Source organism: Talpa occidentalis, unplaced genomic scaffold, assembly GCF_014898055.3.
Source record: "Talpa occidentalis isolate TD23 unplaced genomic scaffold, MPIMG_talOcc4v2.1 talOcc4.2, whole genome shotgun sequence".
In the NCBI taxonomy this organism is placed as follows: domain Eukaryota; kingdom Metazoa; phylum Chordata; class Mammalia; order Eulipotyphla; family Talpidae; genus Talpa; species Talpa occidentalis.
In genome coordinates this window covers 121,421,772-121,447,920 of record NW_023602073.1, presented here as the reverse complement: position 1 = coordinate 121,447,920, position 26,149 = coordinate 121,421,772, and the positions used below count along the sequence as shown (strand labels likewise).

The 26,149-nt window shown below is 36.1% G+C and overlaps 1 protein-coding gene across 4 annotated transcripts in view; it reads right to left on the bottom strand.

The window, feature by feature from the left end:
• NKAIN2 (sodium/potassium transporting ATPase interacting 2) overlaps positions 1–26,149 on the bottom strand; it is an 899,800-nt gene that overhangs the window by 724,764 nt on the left and 148,887 nt on the right. The window contains exon 1 of one of the 4 annotated variants that reach the window (XM_037520346.2): positions 3,661–4,356. The exons of 1 other annotated variant lie outside the window; for it this stretch is intronic. In XM_037520346.2, coding sequence (XP_037376243.2) covers positions 3,661–3,759 — 99 coding nt within the window. In that variant the 5' untranslated portion in view covers positions 3,760–4,356. Of the gene's footprint in view, positions 1–3,660; positions 4,357–26,149 lie in introns of those variants that run through there. 2 more of the 4 variants (XM_054697797.1, XM_054697798.1) reach the window with 2 other exon arrangements.

Genomic DNA, 26,149 nt, shown 5'->3' with positions numbered 1-26,149 from the left:
CGGTTCCATACCTAAACTCTCTACTTGGCCAAGACAAAGTGAATTTTATTAGTCACTTCAATACCATACAAAGGCACTCAAATTATTATATTTATGAGGAATAAGCTTCACTGCACAGCCATAATTTATGTCAGTTGCGGCACAGTCCTATTGGAAAAGGAATGAAAATCTTTCATAATTCAGAAATATCATTAAAAATACGTTAAATGTGATCCATAATACAAAATGGACAGTTAACAATATAACTGAGGGCAGGTACATGAACATAAAGGATGTCCTTTGGAAAAATATTGGAACATAAAACCTGTATGATTCATAAATAAACTTTACAAGCAATGTTACTCTGGGGAGAAGGCACGCTGGATGTGGATCACCCCAGAAGCACTGATTGCAAAACAACTGCCTGTTTAGCTTTCATTTAATCCATGGTATTGATATTGTCAACAAGAAGTCAATGTTCAATGTTTTAAAAGTAAACAAATGCATGCCAATGAAAGATATTTTGTGGATTAGGCACACACATTTTGAGTCCTAAAAAGTGCATTTTTCAATATATTAAATACATTACCATGTTTATAAAATTTTCAAATTGATAGATTACTGTTGTCTGTCTAATGTTGGTCAGACTGCTGAACTAAATAGCTATTACCATTTTGATTATTTTCTAACTCATTGCTTAAATCTTAAAACTTTCCAAATGAGTATTTCATATCCCATTATAATGAAATGACCAGATTAATTAGCACAGTATAAAACAATGACAGAAAATGATGTGGGCAGACAGGTGAAAACTTCTGTGCCTTAAAAACCTCATCAACAAAAATGCATCACAACTGTTGAGTTTGAATAGTGGGCTAAGTTTGTTATCAAGTTTATCCTATTTAATCTTCATAACACACTTATGAGATAGATATATATATATATATTTTTAAGATTTATTTATTTAAATATCCATACAAGCACTGGGTACAGTCAGAAGCGCAGGAGGGTGAGAGAATTCACCAGAGCCAGAGCAGGGAACAGAACAGGCAGACTGACGAAATACACTGCTGAGGGGGGCAGCGGGTGGCAGGAGAGATCTGCTGCGCCATGTGGGACCCTCGTTGGCGGCCAGGGATCGAACTGGCGCTGCAGAGGCTGCGGGCAGCTTCACAGCCCAGCGCTCAACCGCTACGCCACCAGGGGAGGCCCGAGATAGATATATTTTTACCCCTTTTAATCAGCTAGGGCAAAAGGTTTAGAGAGTTTATGTAATTTGTCTGGGTTCCCAGAATTGGTGTGTGAGACAGCTGGCCTATAAACTCCATTAGTATGACTAAGATGATAGGTGTTGGTAGTTTTGTTAGATAACTTAGAGACAGACAAAACTTTACCTAGGAACAAAGAACAAGAAAGAAACAAAGGCTAATGAATGTATCTGGAAGTAGCCCCAGAAATTCCCACTGAGATCTCCTTCTTCAGTCATTTGAATTAGAAGTGGTTACTGAATCAACATCAGACACATCAGACACATTCCAAGTATAAAATGTTTGGAATGATAAATGAGGGCCACAGGAAGTCTGAGAAAGGAGAACACTATCAATGTCAGAACCAGCTGGGGCTTTCACCCTTACACCAAAGCCCTTAATGCAGAACTGAGAAAGCCAAGGGTTGCAGGTAGTCCTTTAAACAAAGCCTAGTCTTTGAACCTAATATACTCCTCTACTTGTATAAAGCAATGTATCTCTCACACACTTTGATGATGCCATTTAATTTTTCTGATAAGTTAAATACCAAAGATGTATGTTGCAGCATATTAAAATATTGATGTGTTGGAGTTAAACTTGCATAATTCCTTTAATGAATCCAGAGCAATATAAATCCTAGAACTACATGAACAAGTTCTTTCTTAAGATGAGAAATTTTACTTCATTCCTATTTCTTCCTGTTCTCCTATTTCCATTCTCACTAAAGTGTATCCAAATATGATAAACTTTATGCTTGACGTTTTTTTTCTCATTGAGATTTCTCTGCAACAAAAAATATGTATACAATAATGACTTTTAAGAAGTCATAGGGTCACAGGGAATTTAAGTCTAGAAAAATAACTTCTGGGCTGTTACAATTAAACTCATTTGAAGAAAATAAACAAACAAACAAAAATAAACTCATTTGAAGAGCAAAATTATCAAAACAAACATTTAAAATTGTAGTGAATATTATTTTTAAAAAGATCACAATTACTGGAAGTGAATCTCTTACTGCGATGGCTAGAAATGGCTCTTTTCCTCATTTAGTTCATGCGGCCCATGGGTGACTAACTTAATGCCTAATACCTAAAGGAGACAGGATCCAGCTTCACAGTTCTTTTTTTCCAGTTTGTTTTTCATTAGTGTAACTGGAGATTCTTTGTTCCCATAAATAAAATGGAAAAAAATCCTTCCATTATAGCAATGTCACTCAATTCCTTGAACTAACTTCTCAGTTATGTGCCAAAAGTCAGTAATCCTTCATCAAAAAATTATTTTAATCATATATCGCTGACAACTCAATTAGGCCCTTCTGGAACTTTGCTTTAAGTAGAGAATTGTAAACCACCTGACTTGCAAATGGATTTGTGACCCAGTCATCAGAGCCATTTCATCTGTCAATACTATAAGCAAACAAAGTGTTTGTTTCTTTTTCTTACCCCTCAAAGCTAAGTCTACATACCCATGACACCTTTATATAACCTGGGGAATATGCACATTCAGTTCACTAAGTCTATTACACAAAAGCATGATGACAATTCATATTACATTTAAATGTTTCCCTGTATCTATTATCACTTGCAAACAAGACACATGCATTTACCCACCCCCAACGTACATACACATGCCCATATATACATTCATCATTCAACGAGCTATGGCAATTTATAGTTTTAAGACAAATTATGCAGAACTATTTCAAAGAATGCCAAGATTCATTTTATTTTCCTCAGCAAGACGGTATTAGCCAAACAATGCAATGAATTATTAGTAATACCCAAATCTATTCATTTATAATTTTTGGAAAACAACTAAAAGATTTATTTCCTTAGTTGAGTTTTGAAAACAGAAAATTGGCTCAAACCTAACCAATGTTTCCTGGCTAAGAACATTATCATCTCTTAGAGAGAAACAGAGACTTATTAACGAAGCAGCCAAGTACCTAAAGCAAGTACTAAGCACGTTTACAGCTTTAGGAGGCTGCAAACTGAGGCTTTCCTTGTTTCTGGCGCTGAATCCAAGGAACTGCCACAACCAGAAGCACTCAGTGGATCTGAGAGTACCAACAACTATAGTTGTTTATTAACATTAAACACCAAAACCTCTGGGAAAAAAAGAACCTACAAATAATGTGTGTCAATTTTTATAAGGGGAATATAGTTCCTTTTGCAAAGAGGTTGCATTTTGGTGTTTTTAGCATGCATTTGTTAGGAGCTTAAATAAATGAGAACTATTACTTTTTAAGAATGAAAAGCAAGAAAATGACTAGGAAATAAGAGCATAGAGCCTTTGCTAGGCACTAAAAGTTTAACACAAAAAGGTTAACAGTTTTAGTTTTTGAATTGATACCTTTATACATTTCCCCACTGTGTGCTATAGAAATTAAAGCAAGGCTCACCTCCCGCCATACCAAATGAAAAGTGATACTCACAAGGCCAAGTAGTGATATTCTTCTCTTTTCTTGCTTTAAAATCACCTTGACATGTGACATGATCCCCTCACCCTGCTTCCATGGAGCAGGGAGAAGCATTTTAAGATGGTCCTAAATGACTCACACCCTGGTGCAACCTCCATCTCTGGTGTGAGAGACTCCTGTGAATAGGATGTTCTCCCTTGTGATTAAGTTATATGGTACAGCTGACTTGAAGAGAGACCGAATTTCTTAGGTGGAACTTACCCAATCACAAGAGCCCTTTAGATTGAAACATCAGGGGGAGAAAGAGGAAATCAGAGTTTCAGGGTGTGAGAGGGATTAATTGTGAGGGAAATTCTCTCACTGGCTTTGAAGATGGAAAAGATCACATGATAAGAAATGCAAGCTGATTCTAAAGTCCAGAGCAACCCTGTGTGAGGAAGGCAATGAAATGAATGTGACCTCTTGTTGACCTGTGAGTAGGCGGACCCTTTCCAACACCCCCTCAAAGAATGTGTATTTCACTTGCTTTCCCCCTTTCAGAAGTTGCCCAAGGACATATCCCTGAGATAAACTGTGTTGCAAAGACCATCTGGGCAGTGCATGGCTTTAAACCTAGTTGAAACCTCTATATTAAACTTCAAGATTTGGGTGGCAGATGCAGAAAACTAAATACTTGCCTTAAGGCCACGGAAGACAAAGTCTCTTAAATTAGTGATTAAAACTCCCTCCTACCAATAGGGAGTGGCCTGCCTTGTCCCCATCTCTGTAGGGGTGTGGGTGGGGGGCTATTTGCAGATTAAACCTGAGTTGTGACCTAAAACCTTGGCTTCTAGCAGCCTGAAAGAGAACAAAAACCTCAGCCCGGCAATTGCCAGGAACTGGAATGTACCGTGATCACGCCAGACTGGAACAGAGCCCTGAGTGCCAGATGATAACACAGGCCATATAACACATGATGTTAGCTTTGTGAGATCCTTAGTCACGTCTCCTATAGTCTTACCTACAAAACTGCAAGCTAAGAAATGAGTACTTTAAGCCACTGATATAGCGGATGTAGGGTAAGGAAAAATGTCAGGCTTTTCTGCCCTCCCGCCATCAGGAGAGATGATGGATCCTTGCGGTCCTGAATGCATGCCTGATGGCGGGCACCTGAAGTAGGGTGTGGCCATAGGTAGACGGGATTCACCTAGGCTGAGACTGGGCTTTTAAGGGCGGCGACACGGGGATGCCAGCAAAAGCCGAAAGAGAAGCCAAGAAAGAAGCAGCAGAAGCCGAGAGAGAAACAAAGGCCAGAGAGCCCAGATAGAGTGAAGACTTGCTGGGGGCTGGGAGGCCTGTTGTTGCTAGTTTTTTTTAATATGTGCCATTCTCACTGGTGTAAGATGGTATCTCATTGTAGTTTTGATTTACATTTCCCTGATTACAAGTGATGTTGAACATTTTTTCATATGTTGAATAATTTTTCATATGCGTTGGCCATTTGCATTTCCTCTTCAGAGAAATTTCTTTTTAGCTCTTCTGCCCATTTTTTGACGGGATTATTTTCTTTGTTGTTGTTGAGTCTCATCAGCTCTTTGCAGATTTTTGTGATCAGTCCTTTATCATTAGTGTTGTGTGCAAAAATGTTCTCCCAGTTGGTGGGGTTTCTCTTTGTTTTTGTTATTGTCTCTTTTGCTGTGCAGAAGCTCTTTAATTTGATGTAGTCCCAGCTGTTTATCTTTCTCTTCACTATCACGGCTTTGGGTGATGTGTCTGTAAAGATGTCTTTGATGTGAATATCAAATAGTGTTTTGCCTATATTTCCTTCTATGTATTTTATGGTTTCAGGTCTTATGTCTAGTTCTTTAATCCATTTTGAGTTGGTTTTTGTGTATGGTGTGAGGTAGTGGTCAAGCTTCATTCTTTTGCATGTAGCCACCCAGTTTTCCCAGCACCATTTATTGAACAAACTTTCTTTGCTCCAATGCATAGTCTTTGCTCCTTTGTCAAAGATTAGTTGACCATAAATCTGTGGGTTTATTTTTGGATTTTCTATTCGATTCCATTGGTCTGTGTGTCTGTTCTTGTTCCAATACCATGCAGTTTTGATGATTATGGCTTTGTAGTATAGTGTGAAATCTGGGAGTGTGATGCCTCCATTCCCTTTTTTTTTTTTTTTCAGGAGAGCTTTGGCTATTTGGGGTTTTTGGTGATTCCATATGAATTTCATCAATAATTGTTCTATTTCTTTGAAAAATGACATTGGAATTTTTATTGGAATAGCATTAAATCTGTATATTTCTTTTGGTAGGATGGCCACTTTAATAATGTTTATTCTTCCAATCCATGAGCAGGGGATGTCTTTCCATTTCTTTGTGTCTTCTTCTATTTCTTTTAACAGTGTTTTATAGTTTTCTTTGTATAGGTCCTTTACCTCTTTTGTTAGATTTATTCCCAAATATTTGATTTTTTTTGTTTCGATAATAAAAGGGATGGTTTTTTTGATTTCTTCTTCAGATTTATTGTTTGTGTATAGGAAGGCTACTGACTTTTGTGTGTTGATTTTGTATCCTGCCACTTTACTGAATTAATTGATGAGTTGAATTAGTTTTTCTGTGGAGTTTTTGGGGTTCTCTATGTATATTATCATATCATATGCAAATAGTGATAGTTTGACTTCTTCTTTTCCTATTTGGATTCCTTTTTGACTCTACACTGTGAATAAAAGAGCACTAGTGTCTACTAAAAGGAAAATAAATTTACTGATGGACATCAACACATGATCCATTTCTTAGCTGCCAATTTATTGAGCCTCTAAGTGAACTACAGTGTACTTTGCTTATATTTATATTCTCACCAGTTTCATGATGAGATAGTCACCATTTCACAGATGAGAAAACTGTGTGTCCTAGGAATTTATATTTAAAATAGTTAATGTTATCCTAACCTTATATTCCTCCGTTATTTTATAGCTAAGTGTCTCTCCACCAAAAGTTCCATCGTCACACAACATGGACAAAAATGGCCATACCCCTGACAACCTCACCACTAAACCAGTTAATGAATTTTGAGACTTTTCATCCTTAGTTCTTAGAAGTTATGTGTTTGAATGCTGTTGTCCCCAGAGTTCACTAGCAGGCAATTTTGTTGACACACTGAAGGTGTTAATAAGCTAAACCTTGCTGCAGCAGTCGTTTTTTAGTCCCAGTTGCACATGGAAATCACCTGGGAACTGTGAAACAGCTGCTGCCTGGGTCCCCATGCCAGAGATAATGATTTAATTACGTGAAGTTGGGGCCTGAGAGTCAATTTTTTTTTAATCTCTCCTGGTGATTCTAACATGGGGCCAAGAGTAGGAACAGACGATCAAGAGTTGGCTCACACCCTAGCAAGGGATTATAGGGATTATTAACTGAACTGGAAACACTGCGAAAGGGAAACAATAAAAGACTAGTGGGCCCTGTTTTTTTTTTTACCTCCTGATATCGACAGGGCAGTTGGGGCCATAGCAGAATTGCTGAAAGGAAGATCTAGTAAATAAATGTTTTGCAGCGATGTTGATAGAAATATTTCTGTGTGCTTTTCTACTATAGGGGTCTAATTTTAAAAGACATGCTGTAGGGTAAGGAAAAATGTCAGGCTTTTCTGCCCTCCCGCCATCAGGATAGATGATGGATCCTTGTGGTCCTGAATGCATGCCTGATGGCGGGCACCTGGAATAGGGTGTGGGCATAGGTAGATGGGATTCACCTGGGCTGAGACTGGGCTTTTAAGGGCGGCGTCACGGGGATGCCAGCAGAAGCCGAAAGAGAAGCCGAGAGAAGGCCAGAAAGCCCTGAGTGAAGAACTGCTGGGGGCTGGGAGGCCTGCCAGTCTACCGGCCCCCCAGCGCCTCCACCTGCCATGTACCTGGTAATCCCAATAAAAACCTGCAAAACCACTGAGGACTCTGACTCCTCCTTTACCCGGTCTGCTGGATCAGAAAACCTGCACTGGGGTCTTCCTGCCGCTACACGTGCACTGTAGCTTTATTTAATCTTTATTTAAACCTGTTTTTAAAACATACTTTCACCTTCTAAATCACTGTTTATATTTCTCTTTCAATTCAGCTTAATATATAATGTCATACCTTTGTTTCACGCATTGGTTTAATTGTTCTCTACTTCTTTTTTCTTATTTTTTCTGTATCCCAGTAAAGTGTCTCAGTATTTTTTCTTTGTGATAATTTTAGCTAGGTTCTTAATTATTTATGTTTTAATGGGAACATTTCCATTAACAAAGAGAGGAATTCAGAAAACAAAGTAAATTTGCATATATAATGCCAACCCCTAAAGGTCTCTTACACTCTATAATCCATTCATACCTAATTTTCTCAATTCCTTGTAAACTTTGAATCTCTTTGCCCTCCAGGCTTTCTTAGGTGCTATTCCCTCTGCTGTAAATCAGTTCTCCCCTAGATAACTCTTCCTTTTCTTTCTGGTTTCAGGTAAAACATCAATTATTTTTAGGAATGCTTCTCAGATGCCTAAAATAAGAGTTTTTTTTTTTTCCCCACATACAACCCTTGCAACATCAACTGAAACCAAACATTCTCTTATCTATTACCATCTATATTTATTAACTGCATTTACCAAATCTAATAGAACTCTTTGCCACCATGTCATGTGCTTACTGCACAACTGGAACTCACTAAATATCTATTGAGAATATTAACAGTGTGGTATGTATCTATGTAATGTCCCAGATTTTGAATGCATATAAATATACTTACAAATGGGATCACACCATATATGTTGCTTATTTTAATTCAACAGCAAGTAAGTACATATATATATCTAACTCATTCCTTAACTCAATGGAATTCTTTTTATTTTTTTGTTTATACTCTATATTTACTAATTAATGAAACAATCTTTTACCGATGACACGATGCAATCAAGATGTCTGTACACACCTATCTGCTATCTGTATATCCATTTACTTAGAGGCCTTCAGGTCTCATTAAATTTAAAAAAATCATAAATTTAATCTTGACACATATTGCCAGTTTTTTCTTTAGAGGTTTTTTCTCTTTTTTTTTTCCAATTTATACTTCAATTAATGGCGTTAATTATTTTAATTTTTGTTATTTATTGAACGTTAATTCATTTACTAACATATTACTTTTGTTTGCTATTCCAAGATATCATTTATATTTATTTATTTTAATACACGTATCAATTGGGGCCTCCCTAGTGACCTAGTGGTTAAGTCTTACCACCATCACCACTATGGCCTGAGTTCAGTCCCCAGACAGGGATCTAACCCACAGGCACAGCAGACCTCTCCTGTCTCGCTGGCTGCTTCCCTCAGCAGTGTATTTCAGTGGACTCACCTATTCTGCTTCCCACTCTGTCTCTGGTGAATGCTCTCACCCCACCCCATCCCACACCTCTGGTCTACACCCCAGCTCTTCTATGCAATGAATAAATGAATATTTTTTTAAAAAAATACACGTATCAATTGCTGTATCACTGAATAATGACCAAAATAATTCATTTCTAAGATCTGTGAGGGTTTAATAGTGTAGAATAGCTCTCTATATCAAAATTTTAAATCTTACCTATCAAATTCATAAGAGATAAAGAGAGAAATGGTAGTAACAGCTTTCCTAAGGATTTATATCACTTAACTGTAACTTAATCCACTGAAAAGCACAGGAGCTATGACTAATTTTCATGTGTAGGAGGTAGTTTCAGAAGTACATATGAAATTAAAAATAAGATCATAGATCCAATAGTATCTTTTTATTTTTGATATTAACGTGTAGATCAATGCTCTACTGTAGAATCTTAATAAAATATTAAAGTTGTTATGCATGTGTTAAAATTAGGAATAGCATACCATTTCACACATTTTCCAAATCTTTGGAAGTTCAAGAAGTGTACTAAAAAAAAGAAAAAAACTAAGACTAAATAGGTTTAATAGCAACTCTGATGATAATATAATAATTACAACCTGAAACTTCACTTTATAGGCTGGAGCCTCTCTGACAAAATATCAGTTCATTTTTGTGTCTAATGACAAATTTACAGAATAAAACAAAAATTATCAAGCGCCACTTCATAAAATTTTCAGTTTTAATTTATAATAGCATATTTGAATTGCAAATTGAAAACATATTCTCCTCAGAACTGTGAGAATATATATATATATATTTCTGTTGTTTCATGCCATATATATATATATATATATATATATATATCCTCAGCAATTTACCCTAATTTGGTTGTGAAGATTAAATACCAAATGATATTTAGGTTGCAGCAAATACTCTCAATATCTGCTAATAAGACAAGTAGTAAGTAGATAGTGGAGAAATTGGGAGTATTTGAAAATTCATGGTAGTCCAGATACCATTCACTGTGAACCTATACCTCTAAACCATGTACAGGGTTGTAAATCAAAATTACCTCAATAAAAAATAATACAACTTAAAAAAAGTTGAGAATGGTGATATGGAAAATACTAACATAGGTATAATGCTTATGAAACTAGATGTGGTCGCAGACAAGAAAAGAAGGCAGGGGTGTCCATGTGTTATATTCCCTCCTCCCTCCTTGCCCCCCATCTGTCCCAGTGCCATGCCATCTGGCCAAGTCAAGTGTCTTCTAGTGATAGGAGTTCATGGGCTCACCAGGCAGACAGTTCATTTCAGCTCTTTGCTGGACATCTCAATAAGAAAATCTCAAAGGTATTTCTTGTCCAAATTCAAAGTCATTTTATTCCCCGCTGTAAAATTCGTCTTTTTCTTCAAATGCTTCCTGTCAAAGTTAACAACCCTACAACTTCACCAAGCTAGCCCTTCTGGCATTAACTTTGATCTATTCTCTTTCTTACTCCCACAGTCTGGTCCATCAGGCACTGAATAATAATATGTAAATGAAATAGGAAAAAATGGAGAAAAAAAGAGAAGAGAAAGAACAGGTGAAGAGAGAAAAAGTGATAATGGAAAATGGGAGTTTCTTTGAACCATTTTAGATTTGAGACCCAAATTTATTGTGTTGTTGCATTTCACATTGATTATATTCAGTCAGCACTTCTCTTTTTAACTGAATTATTGCAATACCCTTCTAACTTGCCTCCTGCCAACTATCCATCATTCCGTTGTCTCTCAAAACTGATATGGTGCTATTAATTTTTATCATTCTTGTATAGTATCTTTCCTTTCCAGTAATAGTCACATCTAACTTAAAATTATTCTTAATGAATTACACTATATATAAATCATGTGCAAATTCCTTAGCTTAATTTGAGTCCGTAAAATCCTATTCTTATATATGTTATATACACTCTTTTATATTTCTATTCTCTGGCAGGCTCAAACAAAATTCCCTTCCTACTTCATCAACACCAAGGTCATAAAGAAGTACAAGTGAAATGGAATGGGCAGCTTTGCTACTCTTCTCCATGCTCTGCTCACAAACTGAAATATCATAACCTGATTCCTTATCATCTAAAACCCTATGAAGTCAGAGCTCTCCTTAACATTCACCTTCTCCATAAAAGCCACCTTCTCCATAAATTCTTCTTTGACACTTTTAGAATTAAGAAATTCTACCCTCTTTGTGAGTCTATAAAATTTTAAGTGCATTTTAGTCTGAAAGTGACAACAATATTAATGTAAGTACATAATATTATAGTCTAGAAGTAGCCCTAGTGTTTCAGCTCCTTTGAAGGTTGACAGAGTATGAGTCTTATGTCACTTAGTATCTCCAGCACTGAGATCAGAGCCAATAATAGCTGTGCAAATGTCAGGCTACTTGGTGAAAAATAACCTGACCAATTTTTCTAGAAAAAAATAACTTCCATGGCATTAACATTTTTTATATAATTTGTCTTAAAGAAAATTTGATAACTCTGATACCATCTAAATTTACCAAATACTAACCTAAAACACACTGGACTGGATATGACTCCCAAAACATCTACCTTCTGCTCCCTATACCTGCTTGATTTGTCTTCCTTCCTTCTTCCTTCCCTCTAACTCCATACACCCTTCAGGAAATTATGGTGTTTTGAATTGGCTCTCTTCACTGGTTCAGTATTTTCTCAACACCCAGTGTTCTCTAATCAATAGAGTAAATTAGACAATATTTCACCCTCCTGTGACTTTAGTCATTGTGCCATCAGAAGCACCAGCCAAGTCTCGTAAAAGACATATATTACAAGCAAAAACTGCACAGTTTGTGCTGCAATGGACACTTTGTCTCCCTCTCCTGAGGACAACATTTGCTTTCCACTTCTAACAGAGCCAAAGTGAACTGGAACTAGAGAATCGACAACACAGCAGCAAGGTCTGCATTTCCAGGAACTTACACTAAACCACAATTCAGCATCCTGGGACATGCAGAAGGTACAAGAGACACCTGAAAAATGTCTTGTTTTTCCTGGTTTGAAAGGCACTCTAAATGATCAAGACTCTTTCCTGCTAAGCATAATGCCCACTACTTTATTCCTTAAAACTGATTAAACAGTTTCTATAAAGTAAAGCATTTGAATACCAATTACTAGGCTCATATGATTCATATGATAGAGGGTTCTTCATCTTTAAAAACTCTATACTGTTCATGAGTATCCACCACAATGATAGAGGGTTCTTCATCTTTAAAAACTCTATACTATTCATTAGTATCCACCACAAGATTTGAAGGGTAGGACAAGCAGACAGAATGGGAAACTTAAGCATGGAACACGCAACTCAATCCCAGGTTTTCTTTTTATTCCAGTCTTACCAGATCCAAATTCAGTGTTATGAAAGTCCACTGAGGAATCAGATGTCCCACAGAGAACAAGTACCCACTAAGCATCGCATAAATCATTAAACAGAACCAACCTGATCACTGAAAAGCCATTGCTTCTCAGAAATGAAATTCATTTTTGTATTCAAATCGTGTTTGGAGTTAACTCTGCTGCAGGAATTGCAGAACGTCTTCTATTTTGTAATTCTAACGTGGCATTACTCTTGGGTACTAGTGACATAGTATAAACTGCTGGCATTTACAAAGTACTTAACAGTGATAGCAGTAAATCAAGACGACGTTTCAGCAATGCTCAGGTTTTAAACCTCTTCCTAACTCACTCTCTGTCCTAATGATTAGTAACAGGTAATTGAAATCTTAATTCTCACTGACTTAGGCAGAGTCAAGCCACTTCAGGAAACAATAATGCTATCTGACATGCATGACCTTTTTGATTAAAATAACTTGTCACTTTTACAAAATGTCCCTTCCATATCATATTAGCGCCTTCACAGCCTCCCAATACTCAAAAAAAAAAAAGACATTTTTCTTAGGAGATGCCTCCAAAATATGCTTTATTCTTGATGTGTTACTCAAATAATAATCTATCTATATGTCATTATTAGGAAGACATATTCTGACTTCTATAGTAAGATCCATCAAAAACTTAGCAGCAATTATAAAAGCATCCCAAAGGATACAAAAAAATCTATGTAAACAGCAAAATCAAAAATTTTCCCGATTTATTATAAGCTCTCTGAATATGCAAAACTAATTAGACCAATCAGTGTCTTATACCTGTATCATAATGTTGACTAACGGATAATTCTGTAGATAGTTGCAGGAGATAATTAGATGACACTGGAGAAAAAGAGAGCTCACAAACAGCTATTTCCACTGATCAGATTTCATTGTCTTGTTCTTATTACCCATAAAAACTAGGGTGAGCTCAGAAGGGTTTTAAGGAAATAGAGAGAATTAAATGTTTCTGTGAAGTAGCTATCTGTGTTAACTAAGCTTTCCAAAATGCATGGAGCAATAAGGATCATGACTTGACCCACATTACTGACAAAGAGAAAAACAAAGCTGTTCAATGGGATTTAATGTTTTATAAGATTGGTATTAGGTCCTAGACAGGTAAGCTGTCCTTCTTAAATGGAAACCAAAGAAATAGCTAGAGAGCAAATTCTCTGGAACGCTGTACGACACAAACTGCTGCATCTACAGAGGATTTGGGCTCTGGCATTATTTAGTATGTAACTAAGATTTTCAAAGGTCTCAGAATAGTGGTGAAGCCCCAGAAGTTCTAGGGGAAGTAGAACTTTAGGCCAGAAATATGTTTGTGTATACACGTGTACACCCACAAGCTATATACACACTGCCCTGAAAGATCGGAACTCAATCATTTGATAGAAAATGCATCACCTTTTGGTGCACTTACCCTTATTGTCCCACTGTAATCCTAGTGAATGTTATAAACTACAAATTTGATTATATCAAAACTATGTCTAAAGTTTTTTAATGGCTCACAGTATAAATTCTAAATTTTTCATAATTACATAAAAGATTTTCATGATCTGGCCACAGCTAAGCGATACTTTCAAATCCCATTTCTTGCTCATCAACCAGATAGAACTACCAAATTGATGTTTGAGCATTATTAAGAGGGGTGGGTGGAGAGAGGGAGAGAGTAGGAGGGAAAGAGAGATGAAATATTTTATATAGTAATATGTAACAATCATGGACATTATTCAGAATTTATCCTTGGAACTGAAAATTATATTTGTCCCATATGAGTACAACTTTGAAGGAGAGGGTGGGGTCCAGTCTATATTCAAACCCTTATTTAAATGCAATCATTCTTCATATAATTCTAATGTTACATATATATGCTTTCTGATAAAATTTAAAAACTAAGAATTTGTCATTTTTTAGAAGGAATTCTGTTCATAGCTATTTAACCATTAAGTTAATTGTCTTCATAAATACTGAACTCTTGAATTTATTAACAATATACTCTGCAGTGAAGAAGCAAGTCAATTAGTTGAGAACAAGTTTTATGCATGCATAGGTGTGTATGACGTGTCTGTTTACTTACACGTACACAAACTCATGCATATTTGAACTTTAGAGATTAAAAACCTAACAGAAACGAAACCCCTCAGTGTTATTTTCTGTTTTGTTTTTAATTAAGTTTTTCAATAATGAATTCATTTTCTGGGAGACTATGATAAAAAGAAGTTGCCTATTTGACACTATGTAACAACACTGTGTTTAGGACTAGCATTCACTGTGCTGATGTTTGAATTTGCATTAATATTGTATTAATAATTGTTAACAGCCTACCCTCTATTTACATTTTGCCACAAACCATGAAGTTTAACTGACAATTCTATAGAGAGATTTAAAGTTGCAAATGTTAATATCTTTACAGCATCATAATTCAATAGAGAAAATAATACACATACTAGTATTCCTTTAATTTATTAATAAATCACCATTGAAAAACACATTTGTGGGATTCCTCATTTTATGGATATGAATGTAATGTGAGAAAAATAACAGAGTCCAGTTGCAATTGAAAAAGTAAATCCAAGGGCCTCCCTGGTGGCACAGGCAGTTGAGTGCAGTGCTGTAAAGCTGTCCGCTATCTCTGTAGTGCTGTTTCGATCCCAGCCAGCCACGGAGATACCCACATGGTGCGGCAGGACTCTCCTGTCTCTCCAGCTGCTTCCCTCAGCAGTGCATTTCAGTCTTCCTGTTCTGTTCCCTGTTCTGTCTCTGGTGAATCCTTTCACCCTCCCACACATCTGGCCTGTACCCTGGTTCTTGTATAAATAAAATAAATCTTTAAAAAAAAAGATTAAAAAAAAGAAAAAGTAAATCCAAGATCTTATTTGATATTCATCTAATATAAATAAGTAAAATCCATGACTCCTACAAGGTAACTTTTTCAATAAATATATAGTGAAGATTTAAGTAAAGGTACAGTTTGCTTTTAATAATTCAAAAGATGACAAATGCTAATTAATGAGTGTCTAACAAACTAAGACTTTCAAAGATTTTCAGAAGAGTATTGAAGCCAGTGTATATAAAATTGATACATATTTGTATATTTACTTAGGATGCTCCTCTAGTATTACATGTTGTTCCTCTACACTTATTAAAGGTTTCCTATAATCTGTGAAATTTGAGAGTTTGTTTAGATTCAAATTCTTGCTTTCACCCAATGGGAGTTATGATAAAGGAAGACAAATATATCAAGTATGTGACAGATAAATGAGTAATTAATAGGTTTCTATGCTAATGATATACATTACAAATTTAGTAATTTAGAAAAAAATATGCATAACCTATTATTATTCCTGCTCTGACTGCTCAAGAATGCAAACATGACCAGGATTCTAGGAAAAAGACTCCCTGGCATTCATTAAATTAACTACTGGAGAAAGGGGATTGGATAAGATATAGGTAATTAGCAAAGAAATCAGTCTCATGTTAATTAGCATATTTTCTGTAAATGAGATAAAACTCAACTACATTATTGAGTTATGATTTTCCTCTTGATAAAATTGTAACCTTTATACACACAGTCCTTGTAAGCCTGAAGTAGTTTTACCTCTTTCTAACTTTTAAATCACTAATAGAAAATTTAGTGTCCTAATTTTAAGTAAAAATTAATGCTAAAGCTAAAACACACTTATGAATGTAATATTAATATACCAGACCCGCATGTCTTTATACATTGACCTAAACTGGAGAAAGTCAGACTAAAATGGTCAGGATCAGACCAAAATAGTCAGGTTGATAGAGAAATGCAAACATCACCATTGTCCTTGCCATTTTCTTATCTATTTCTCTAAATATTTAGAATTGAAATGTAACAGTAATGACAGCGAAATGACATAATGGGGGAAAATTCACAATTTTATATACTTTGTATGTTTTATTTTTTTAACACATTCTTTTAGAAAAATTTATTTCCAATGCAGTTGCATATCAAATTAGTGCATCCTAATTTGGGGGCATTTGTGAATATATGGTTTATATGGTTCATTTTGGATGTCAACATGGACAGTGGTTTTGGATGAGATTAATATTCAAATCAGTGAACTTCAGGTAATGCAGATTACTATCCATAACATAGGTTGGTCTCAGCCTATCAGGTAAAAGCCAGAATAGAACAAAGATTGGCTTCCCTAACAAGATGGAATTCTCCAGCAAACTACCCTAGGTCACCAGCCTCCCAGGCCACACTGAAGAATTTGAACTCACCAGCTCAGGCCCCAAATTCATGGGAGCCAATTCCTTATAATGAATATCTTTATACTTATATATTTATGCACATATCCTACTGGTTCTACTTCTCTGAAGAACCGTAACTGATGCATGATACAAAGACCATTAACTTTTACAAGTCTATCTATGAAAGGGTATTTTTTATCCATAATTGATAGTGCTTCGGAAAATTCTCCTTGTACATGAGTATGTCTTTCAGTTTTTGTGTGATTCATTTATGCAATTTCTTATCCACATGGAAATAAGAAAATTCTGTACTTTTTTTCATTATCAGATGAAAAGGGGAAACATATACTGAGTAGTGGTTTCCCTGTGCATTAATATTCCCTTTAAAAATGTATTATCATTATAGTATCTCTCGGGAGGGGAGGGATTGGGGTCAGAATGGGGGCGCTGCAATTGTATGGGGAATATAACAATAAAATTTATTATCTAATAAAAATAAATAAATAAATAAAAATATTTTTTCTAGGAAAAAAAAATAAAACCCAATTTATTGACCATATGTTACTTCTTTGATGTGTATAATTTTAATTTTATTTTTATTCATTTAACCTAACAGAAAGAATAGTTCAATTCCATCTACTAAATAGTAGTTCAATGTTTTCCCTATTACTTAGAATGAGCTATTGGCAAGACAGGTTAATAACTGTTTTCTGCTTCTGTTTTTTAAAGTTTCCTTCTCCCTTACTCTTAATAACCAAACATAAAATAAAATGAGGAAATAAGTGGATTCAAGTCGAGAAAATTAATTTTTTTATAAAGGATAGATACAGAGGTCAAGCACAGTAACATTTCAAGTGTTTTGTCTTCTCTTACATTCTGCAAAACACACTATCTGAGAATAAGACAAAATAATAATATGTGAGAGGGCAACAAACCTAGTCCTTTCTAAGTTATTTTGGAAGTTTCTGTTAGGACCAAGAAAACAGAAGATAATGTCTTCCATAATATAAATTCCCTTTAGAAGGTTCCCAAGGACACTTTCTACCTCCACTGCCTAATCTCAACTCTGAGTCAGCTGACTTTTCCTTGGCAACAACTTATTATTCAGGGCCTCCCTGGTGGTACAAGGGGTTAAGACATAGCACTATGAAACTACTGGCAGCCATTGCAGGAAGAGTTTGATCCCCAGCCGGGAAGCTACCCACATGGTGTAGCAGACCTCTCCTGTCTTGCCCGCTGCTCCCACTCAGCAGTGTATTTCAGTCAATCTGCCTGTTCTGCTCCCCATTCTGTCTCTGTTGAATCCTCTCACTCCACACACCTCTGGCCTATACCACAGCTCTTGTATGCATAAATAAAATAAATCTTTTTTTAAAAAGAACTAATTATTCAGAAAATTCATTCTTCAACTCAGTGGTTAATCTTTTCTTTCTTTTTTCCCCTTTGCCACATAAATAAAAAACTCCCAAACTGTTGTACCAACATGTTAAGCTCTTATTTTGACACTGGGATTTATCTCTCGCTAATCACAGACTCTGATACTGATAAGCACAGACTATGAACCTCCATAAAAATTTTCACAGTCTCTATCATATCCATGAAAAGAAGATGTTCGGAAAATCATGTTAACTTTTTTTTAACTGGCATAGTCATTTCTCCTCGAAGATACAGAGTTTTAATGTAAAGGGAAAAGAAACACAGCAGGAGCCTACAAAGCTTGCTCCTATCCTTACTTCAACATTTTATTCCAAAAGACCTTATTCCTTGACTTTTCTCATCTTTAAGGCAAAATAATCTCTTTATAAGAATTACAGTTTCACTAATTTGAGGACTTATCATGGCACTCCCCTCAGGCAGCTGTGGAAGAGCCAAAGCATTTTTTGTGTGTGTGAATCCTGTAATGCTTCATAACGTACCTATTCAATTTCCTTTCTTTATTAGGATGTTCTCATTTTGATCTAATAACATTCTCTATAGATGAATGGAGAGGTATTACAGATTCATTTTCATCATTTATATGAAAGCACTTCCACTTTTCTTTCTTCTATCTATGCAAAAGTGCCATGGTTTTAGCAAAATATATCAAAATTTTCCAGGGAATCTTGTCCTTTCTAATTTATTTGTAGGATAATCCTCCATCCTTTAAAATATATTTTTGGGGGACTTTGCTTTTCTAAATAATTCCCTTTATTTTTATGATTCTAAGTCTATCACAGCATTGAGTTATATAAATAAAATTCTATACTTTTAAAATTTCTCAAACATTTCTAATCAAGAATCTAACAGAATAGCTAGAATCACAAATATGGTGAAAAATTTTTAGTATTCCATGAATAAAATATTATAGACCAATATATTTGATAACATATATTGTGAATCTGGAGTGATGACTTGAAAGGGCTCAGGAAGCGAACTGTATCTGCTCTGGTGATAAACTCTTATTTTTATCCTTGAATGTGAAGTCTAGGAATCTTCAGCCTGAAAGATCCATTGACAACCAGTAATCTTTTTCTCTTCTATACAAGCTGGCCAGGGCCTGCTCCAGACACACCCAAAAATGTAGGCTAAAAATGGTTCCATATTTTCCTTTCTGACCTTTCAGTATCTCTCTCCTCTTTCCAGCATCTTCCCTCATTTCTTTCCCTGCACAAATTCACTTTATATCAGAACCCAGCCTGCCTCTCATTCTTTCAGGGATATTTTATTTAACTTGTCTCTAACTATGAAAAATAAGCTTTTAGCTTTCAGAGAGAGGTATAGTTTAACCATAGGCATGCAGACAGAAATTTGGTTGGTGAATGGTGAAATTCGATTTCATGGTTTCTAGCAGAATGATATCTTTGGAAGAGAAGCATCTTCTGCCAAGATTGCATGATAGCACAGAGAACACTATTCAGATATGAAGCCGTATCAACTGAAAATGTTTATCTTGAAATTTTGGAAAAAAGAAAACCTGGCAGCAAACTTATGTTATCAAATATATTGATCTCTAATATTAATAATACTGTTCCTGGTTTATTTGATACATAACATTAACTTCATCAGTATTGTGTGCTTACTGTGTATCATGCTCAGCTATTGTATTCTATCATCTATACACATCTATACACAAAACAACCTTTTATCTGTCAATGATGAGCAGTAGGCCAAAATCTATAATCCTATGATCTGCACAGTAGGAAGCAGACCTTTATCTAGAAGTCATAGAGTAATGATGTTGGGCTAAATAGTAGGAAATATTATTGTACTATCCTGTGTTTCACCCACAAATCTTTTGGAATTTAAATGAGGGATATTTTCTAACTAGGAACAACATTGTACCATTATTAATAGGTCAAGGCGAACTTACTACAAGCTTGCATTGTGCTCTTGTATCTTATAAAGCTTTTTATACAATATCCAGAGTTTCACAGTTCAAGTATGTATATTTTCATTCAATCATTCAATAATATCCATGTTCCAGACACAGGGCTAAGTGGAAGTATTCTCAGTTACTCAGTTGCTGAACCTGAGTTTCTTTTGCCCATTTTCACAGCAAATTAAGACCTTTCCATTTTGCAATTAACCTTCTACTATGCTAATGTCACAAGAACCCCTTGAGTTCTGTGATGACCTAAAAATCAAAGACATACTAAAAACTCACAATGATGAAATCTGGATAGTAATGTGCACTATTAGTCCAGGCAGTTCCAGAATACAATTAACTTTTAGAGCCCTTTTTTTTTTTAACATTTTTAAAGTCTTTTGAAGAATACATCAACTTTCAACCATATTAATCTTCATTAATCTTAATCTTTAGATACGAAAGCTAAACTTCCACATGAGAAATGAAGATATAATCTGCTGGATCTCACTTGTCTAGGGGTTGGGGGAACTAATATGAAATTCCAAACCTTCCCAGTGTCAGCCAACACTGTATATCTAATACATTAGTACAGAAGTGTTAAGGACAATCAACTTTCCTAAAGCATAGATAGCTTTACCATAATACTGGAGGAAGATCAGCCCAGAAATTTAAATACTCAGGGATAAAACCATAGGTTTCTATAAAAACTGACACAAAGAGATTGATTAGAAAGCAGAAAATGTGTTCATCTCAATTGGAAAGCAGTATTTCCAGGAGAAATACTGCATATGTCAGAAGAAAGAGCAAAGAACAATGAAGCACACACAAACCCATATTAAAATAAAAGACAATTAAAATTGCTATAACTAATTATATTATATAACACACATCCTCCATCACATGCAATTAGAACCATAAAATAAAAAATCACTGCTAATAAATCTTTTGTTTGTGAAGAGTATTTTACTTTTATTTTTTGTGGCAAACGTCCCCTTGACAGAGAAACCTTATCCAACTAAAATAGCATTAGCTCCAAATCAGCTTGCCTGAGTGTTCTCTATTCCTGGGACATTTTGCTTCTGGACATATCACACTTAATGAACATTTGCAGTATTTATACTATATGCCTAAAACATCTCCTGGCATAGAATAGGTATTCCATACATATGAAACAAATAAAAAATTTTGACACTTCATAACACTTGTGATCAACACAGCTTAGTACTTAAACAGCAAAGATTTTTTTAACCATATCTTACTACAAAATGACTAATTTCTTAAAGATCAGTTTTGCTAATGAATGGAGAAAAATAAATCGAATGCAAAATTCTCATCTCTCCAATGAGAAAATTCATGTCCAAAGATAGTAAGTTGGAAAGGTAAGTCAGAAGCTGACTCTGGCCTTCTTCTCAGTTATTTTTTCCCTTGAACAATTACACCTCAATATTCCAAGCTTTTGAGGAAATAAATGTCCCACCAATGTTTTCATTTTCTGTTCATTTAAACTTACTTTCAGTAATATAGCTAAATTTGCATTCTTATTTCTTTTGTATATTTTTCCTGATAATACATGAAAAGGTAGCACAAACAATAAACCCTCATTTACCTTCTAGTCATACATTATTTTGCGATATGTGTGAAACCTTGAGAAAAAAATTAAAGTCCCTTTTGTTTTTCTCCTCAGTTCCATCTCCCTCTTCCTTTCCAAGGTAGGCAATCACTAAGTTGATTTTGGTTAATATATTCCAGTCAATGATTTCATACTTTTATAACAGAGTCACTTAAAGAATCAGTGTTGTTTTTTTTTTTTTTATTTTCTGAGTAGTATGATACTGAAATATCTTCTTTCTTATCACTCTATATTTTGTTTCTGATATGTATTTGACAGTACATATACATGACTTATACATTTGCATCAGTACATGTTATTTCATCCTGTGATGGAATTATTTATTCATGAAACTATTAGTTAATGTATTCTTTCAATTGATTTATTTTGGTCAGTTCATTCTATCTAGCTGTTATTTTTGTGACAGACACTGCTGGTTGTGTAAACCAAAGCTCTTTTTCTCTTTCTTCTCTCCACTACAGAGTATGCAAAAACAAAATCTTCTATTTCTTTAGCATCCCTTGCATCTAGGAGAAGCCATCAGATACAGATCTGCTAACCTGGAAGATATTTGCAGAGTGGATTCTGGTAAAGTTTTTACTTTCCTGAAACACAGGAAAGTAAAGGTTCCTGCGCAACTTTCTATCTTAATTATCTTTCAAATATAAGCATAATATCTGGAACCCCAGAAGGTATCTTGAAACCCTCACAATTTCAGGGTTTCAAAAAATAAACAAGTGTGCATATACTAGCTTTGCAAGTTTTAAGTTAGTGCAGCTATACCATCATGCATGTGTACATTAATGTGTGCCAGTCATCCCAGTGATGAGAAAATTCTACTTCTACCATTAGTAATATTTCTTATTTGCAACTGAATGCATTAACTCATATCCATTTACACACACATGCACACACATACACATTCCATTACCTTTTCATTTTATTTCAACAGACCTCTCTTTACAGATCCCTCCTCCTTCAGAAAATATGTTCTACTTTACATCATTTCATTGCATGAACAGCAAAATTCTCACCATGGCCCAAATCTTTCAGTAGGGAAGGATAAGCATAGTTGCCTTTTTTTTTTTTTTAAGATTTAATTATTTTTCTTAAGATTTACTTATTTATTTATAGAAGAACCAGAGTACAGGCCAGATGCACTGGAGGATGAGAGGATTCACCAGAGACAGAGTGGGGAGCAGAACAGGCAAACTGATGAAATACACTGCTGAGGGTCTGCTGTGCCATGTGGGACCCTCACCGGCCAGCCAGTATCAAACCAGTGCTGCCGAGGCTGCAGACAACTTCACAGTGCTGCACTGAACCACCTGCGCCACCAGGGGAGGCCCTGAAGATTTAATTATTTATACAAGAAATGGGGTACAGGCCAGAGGCACGGGAGGGTGAAAGAATTCACCAGAGACAGAGCAGGGAGCAGAACAGGCAGACAGACCAAAAACAATGCTGCAGGGAACAGTGGGTGAGACAGGAGAATTCTGCCACCCCATGTGGGTATCTCCCTGGCCGGCTGGGAATCGAACCCACACTGCAGAGGCTTCAGACAGCTTCACAAATCAGCACTCAACCCACTGCACCATCGGGGAGGCCCCATAGTTGACATTTTTTAATAAGGTGGCAGCCATGCTAAGACTTACCTGAAAAGTAAGCAAAATCTGAAGATAAGTGATAATTTTGAAAGTCATATCTTATTTTCTCAGAAGATACTTGGATGTTATAACAATTTTGTGGTGATGGTGTCTTTCTCACCAGATGAAGGCAATCCAATCTTTACTTAAGTCACTTTCATTCAGACACTGTTAAGTAAGATTCTAAGAGTTAGGAGACAGGGAGGAGACTTACAGAGGGGTAGACATGGGTCTCTCCTCATGAAGTTCAAAGCCCAGGGGAGAAGGGGGAGAGGCAGTCCTAGCTCATTGAAAGGCACTAGACATTTTGCAGATGAATGTGCAAGCCCTAAGACTTTGGGGGGGTGGGGAATGGAGGCTCAGGTCTGCCTGGGACAATCATTATATAGGTGTCACTGAAGATTTAACCTGTGACTTGACATTAATTGATGAGCAGAAACTTGCAAGGCAGACAAGGGCATTTGGGGAGAAAGGAGTCCTTGAGATGAGAAGTAGCCATGCTGTTTCAGGCAATGATCAAAATTTATTATGAATGGAGTCTTGCTGTAGGAAGCAGGGAAGCAGAAGACATAGGCTGTCCTGACAAAATGGGCACAGCCTAGGGAAAGTTAGGATCCAATTTTACAGGCACAAATAAATGAAGAATCTTAAGCATTAAAAAAAATCATCAGAATGGCCTACCTAAGAAGCTAATTTTAAAATGTAGTCAGATTATATAAAACAAAAATGTATATATCTAATCTCTTCAGATGTAGAGGAACATATTTAATTTTTGAAGTCCTAAATATGTAATCCAGCTTTAAACATTCGATTTTTTTAAAGATTTATTTATTCATGCATACAAGAACCGGGGTACAGGCCAGAGGTGCGGGAAGGTGAGAGGATTCACCCGAGACAGAGCGGGGAACAGAACAGGCAGACTGACTGAAATACACTGCTGAGGGGAGCAGCGGACGTGACGGGAGAGGTCTGCTGCGCCATGTGGACATCTCCCTGGCCAGCCGGGACCGAACCCGCACTGCAGAGGCTGTGGACAGCCTCACAGCGCTGCACTCAACCTCCTGCGCCACCAGGGGAGGCCCTAAACATTCGATTTTTTAATGGTTGTGTTGAGACCCAAGATGGAATCAGCTGGACCACTATAAGTAACCATCCCCTGACACCTATTTTTGTATATGTAATTAATTGGAAGACAAGCCAGGGAAGTCCCTACCCATCATTTTGTCCCTTGTTCTAACACTACAACACTACGTGTGCTCCATTTCCTGGTATAATTCTCAGCTTCTTTTCTTTCCCCTCTCTCCTCACAGTGATTATATTGAGAACACATTTGAAAACAAAAGGTTGGGTGAGAATTCCAACAGGTGTAATTAATGTCAAGTGCTCCTGCAAGTGGCATTGCTTTCCTGCTGCCTTCCCCACCTGCTGCTTTTCATGGCTGCTTCTTACTGCCATGTCCATCTGTTGAAAATGTGCATCCAGAATTCATCATTTTACATCCCGAGAGGCACCTGAGCCCTCTTTTCTTAAGTGAGCCCTCAGAGCTTCACTTTATAGACACAATTAGTTAAGTGTTGTGACGCCATGGAGATCAAGCACATGGTTCCTCAAAGCACTTTCAATATCTCAAGGTGTTTTATTCATATTCAGAATGTGGGTTGCATGAAAGGGAAAACACCAATCCTTTTTTTACTTATAAATAGAAAGTGTGCTAGAAACTAATATTTTCTTCATATATGTGTGTATATAAATTAATATATGATTCATCTATATGTATTGACCATGTATATTAATTGTGTATTCCCCTATGCTATGCCCTTGGAGGGGTGGGAGAGAGGGAGAGACAGACAGAAGGAGAGAGACACTGACCAGAGTCAGAGCAGACCATTTTATTGGCAGGTTTAAGGCTGAGTGGTGATAGATCAGCTGTATTGACCTTCAGTGCCCCACACACACCTTTAAGTAAAGGTAGAAAGCCACGGATAAGAGTCTCCCAGCACCAATCCAAACAAGTGGACTTAAAACATGAATGATGACATGAAAAGCTAAAATTACTAACAGGACAAAGTAACAAAAACAGAGGAGTAGAGTAAAAAAGAGTGTAAGCTCTAAGTCTCCTCAGTACAGAAATGTTTCCCTCTGTACTTACCACACGACTCCTGGCTGCCCAGTGATCTAGGTTATGTGCCTCAAAGAAAACTATATTCATAATTGATAATAATGTAATGGGTTTTATCCCCTAAAGAGTATTGCTATTTCAAAGGAAAATTTCAGAGTTGCAATGAATTAAAATATACACATGGGCACAAGCATACAACACGCAAATGTATTTCTGATAGTAGAATCTGAGCCGGTAGAATAGGTAGATAATGGCCAGGAACGTAGCCCCAAGCTTCGCGAAACATATGGCAAAATTGGTGCCTATTCAAGTTACCAATCAGAGCAGTCTGTGTTTACTTTTAGTTTTACAAATAATTTTGGGAGCTTAGGGAAAGGAAATATAGATACTCCTATAGTGATGATTCCTAAAATTCACGTAATACTCATTTTTTATCTCTTAGGACTTGAAAGATTTTTATAATATGCCTGTATACTGTGTATGAATATTTAATAATTAAGGCATAAAACAGCAATCCTATTTGACTGAAAAATATCATGAAATATGGAGCCAAGTCTATAGTTTTTACTGAAGAACTTCTAATACCCCGCACTTAGTCCATGATAGATGATCAATAAATAATTGTTAATTGAAAAGCAGTCTTCTGTGCTACATATTAACTTAGTATTTTAAGGATAATGTTTTTGAGGCTCAGAGTTATATGACTTGCTCAACTGTGTTTGGTATTTCTACTACACAAACGCATTGTGGTGCCTCATTCATTGTCCCGGGGAATTAAGC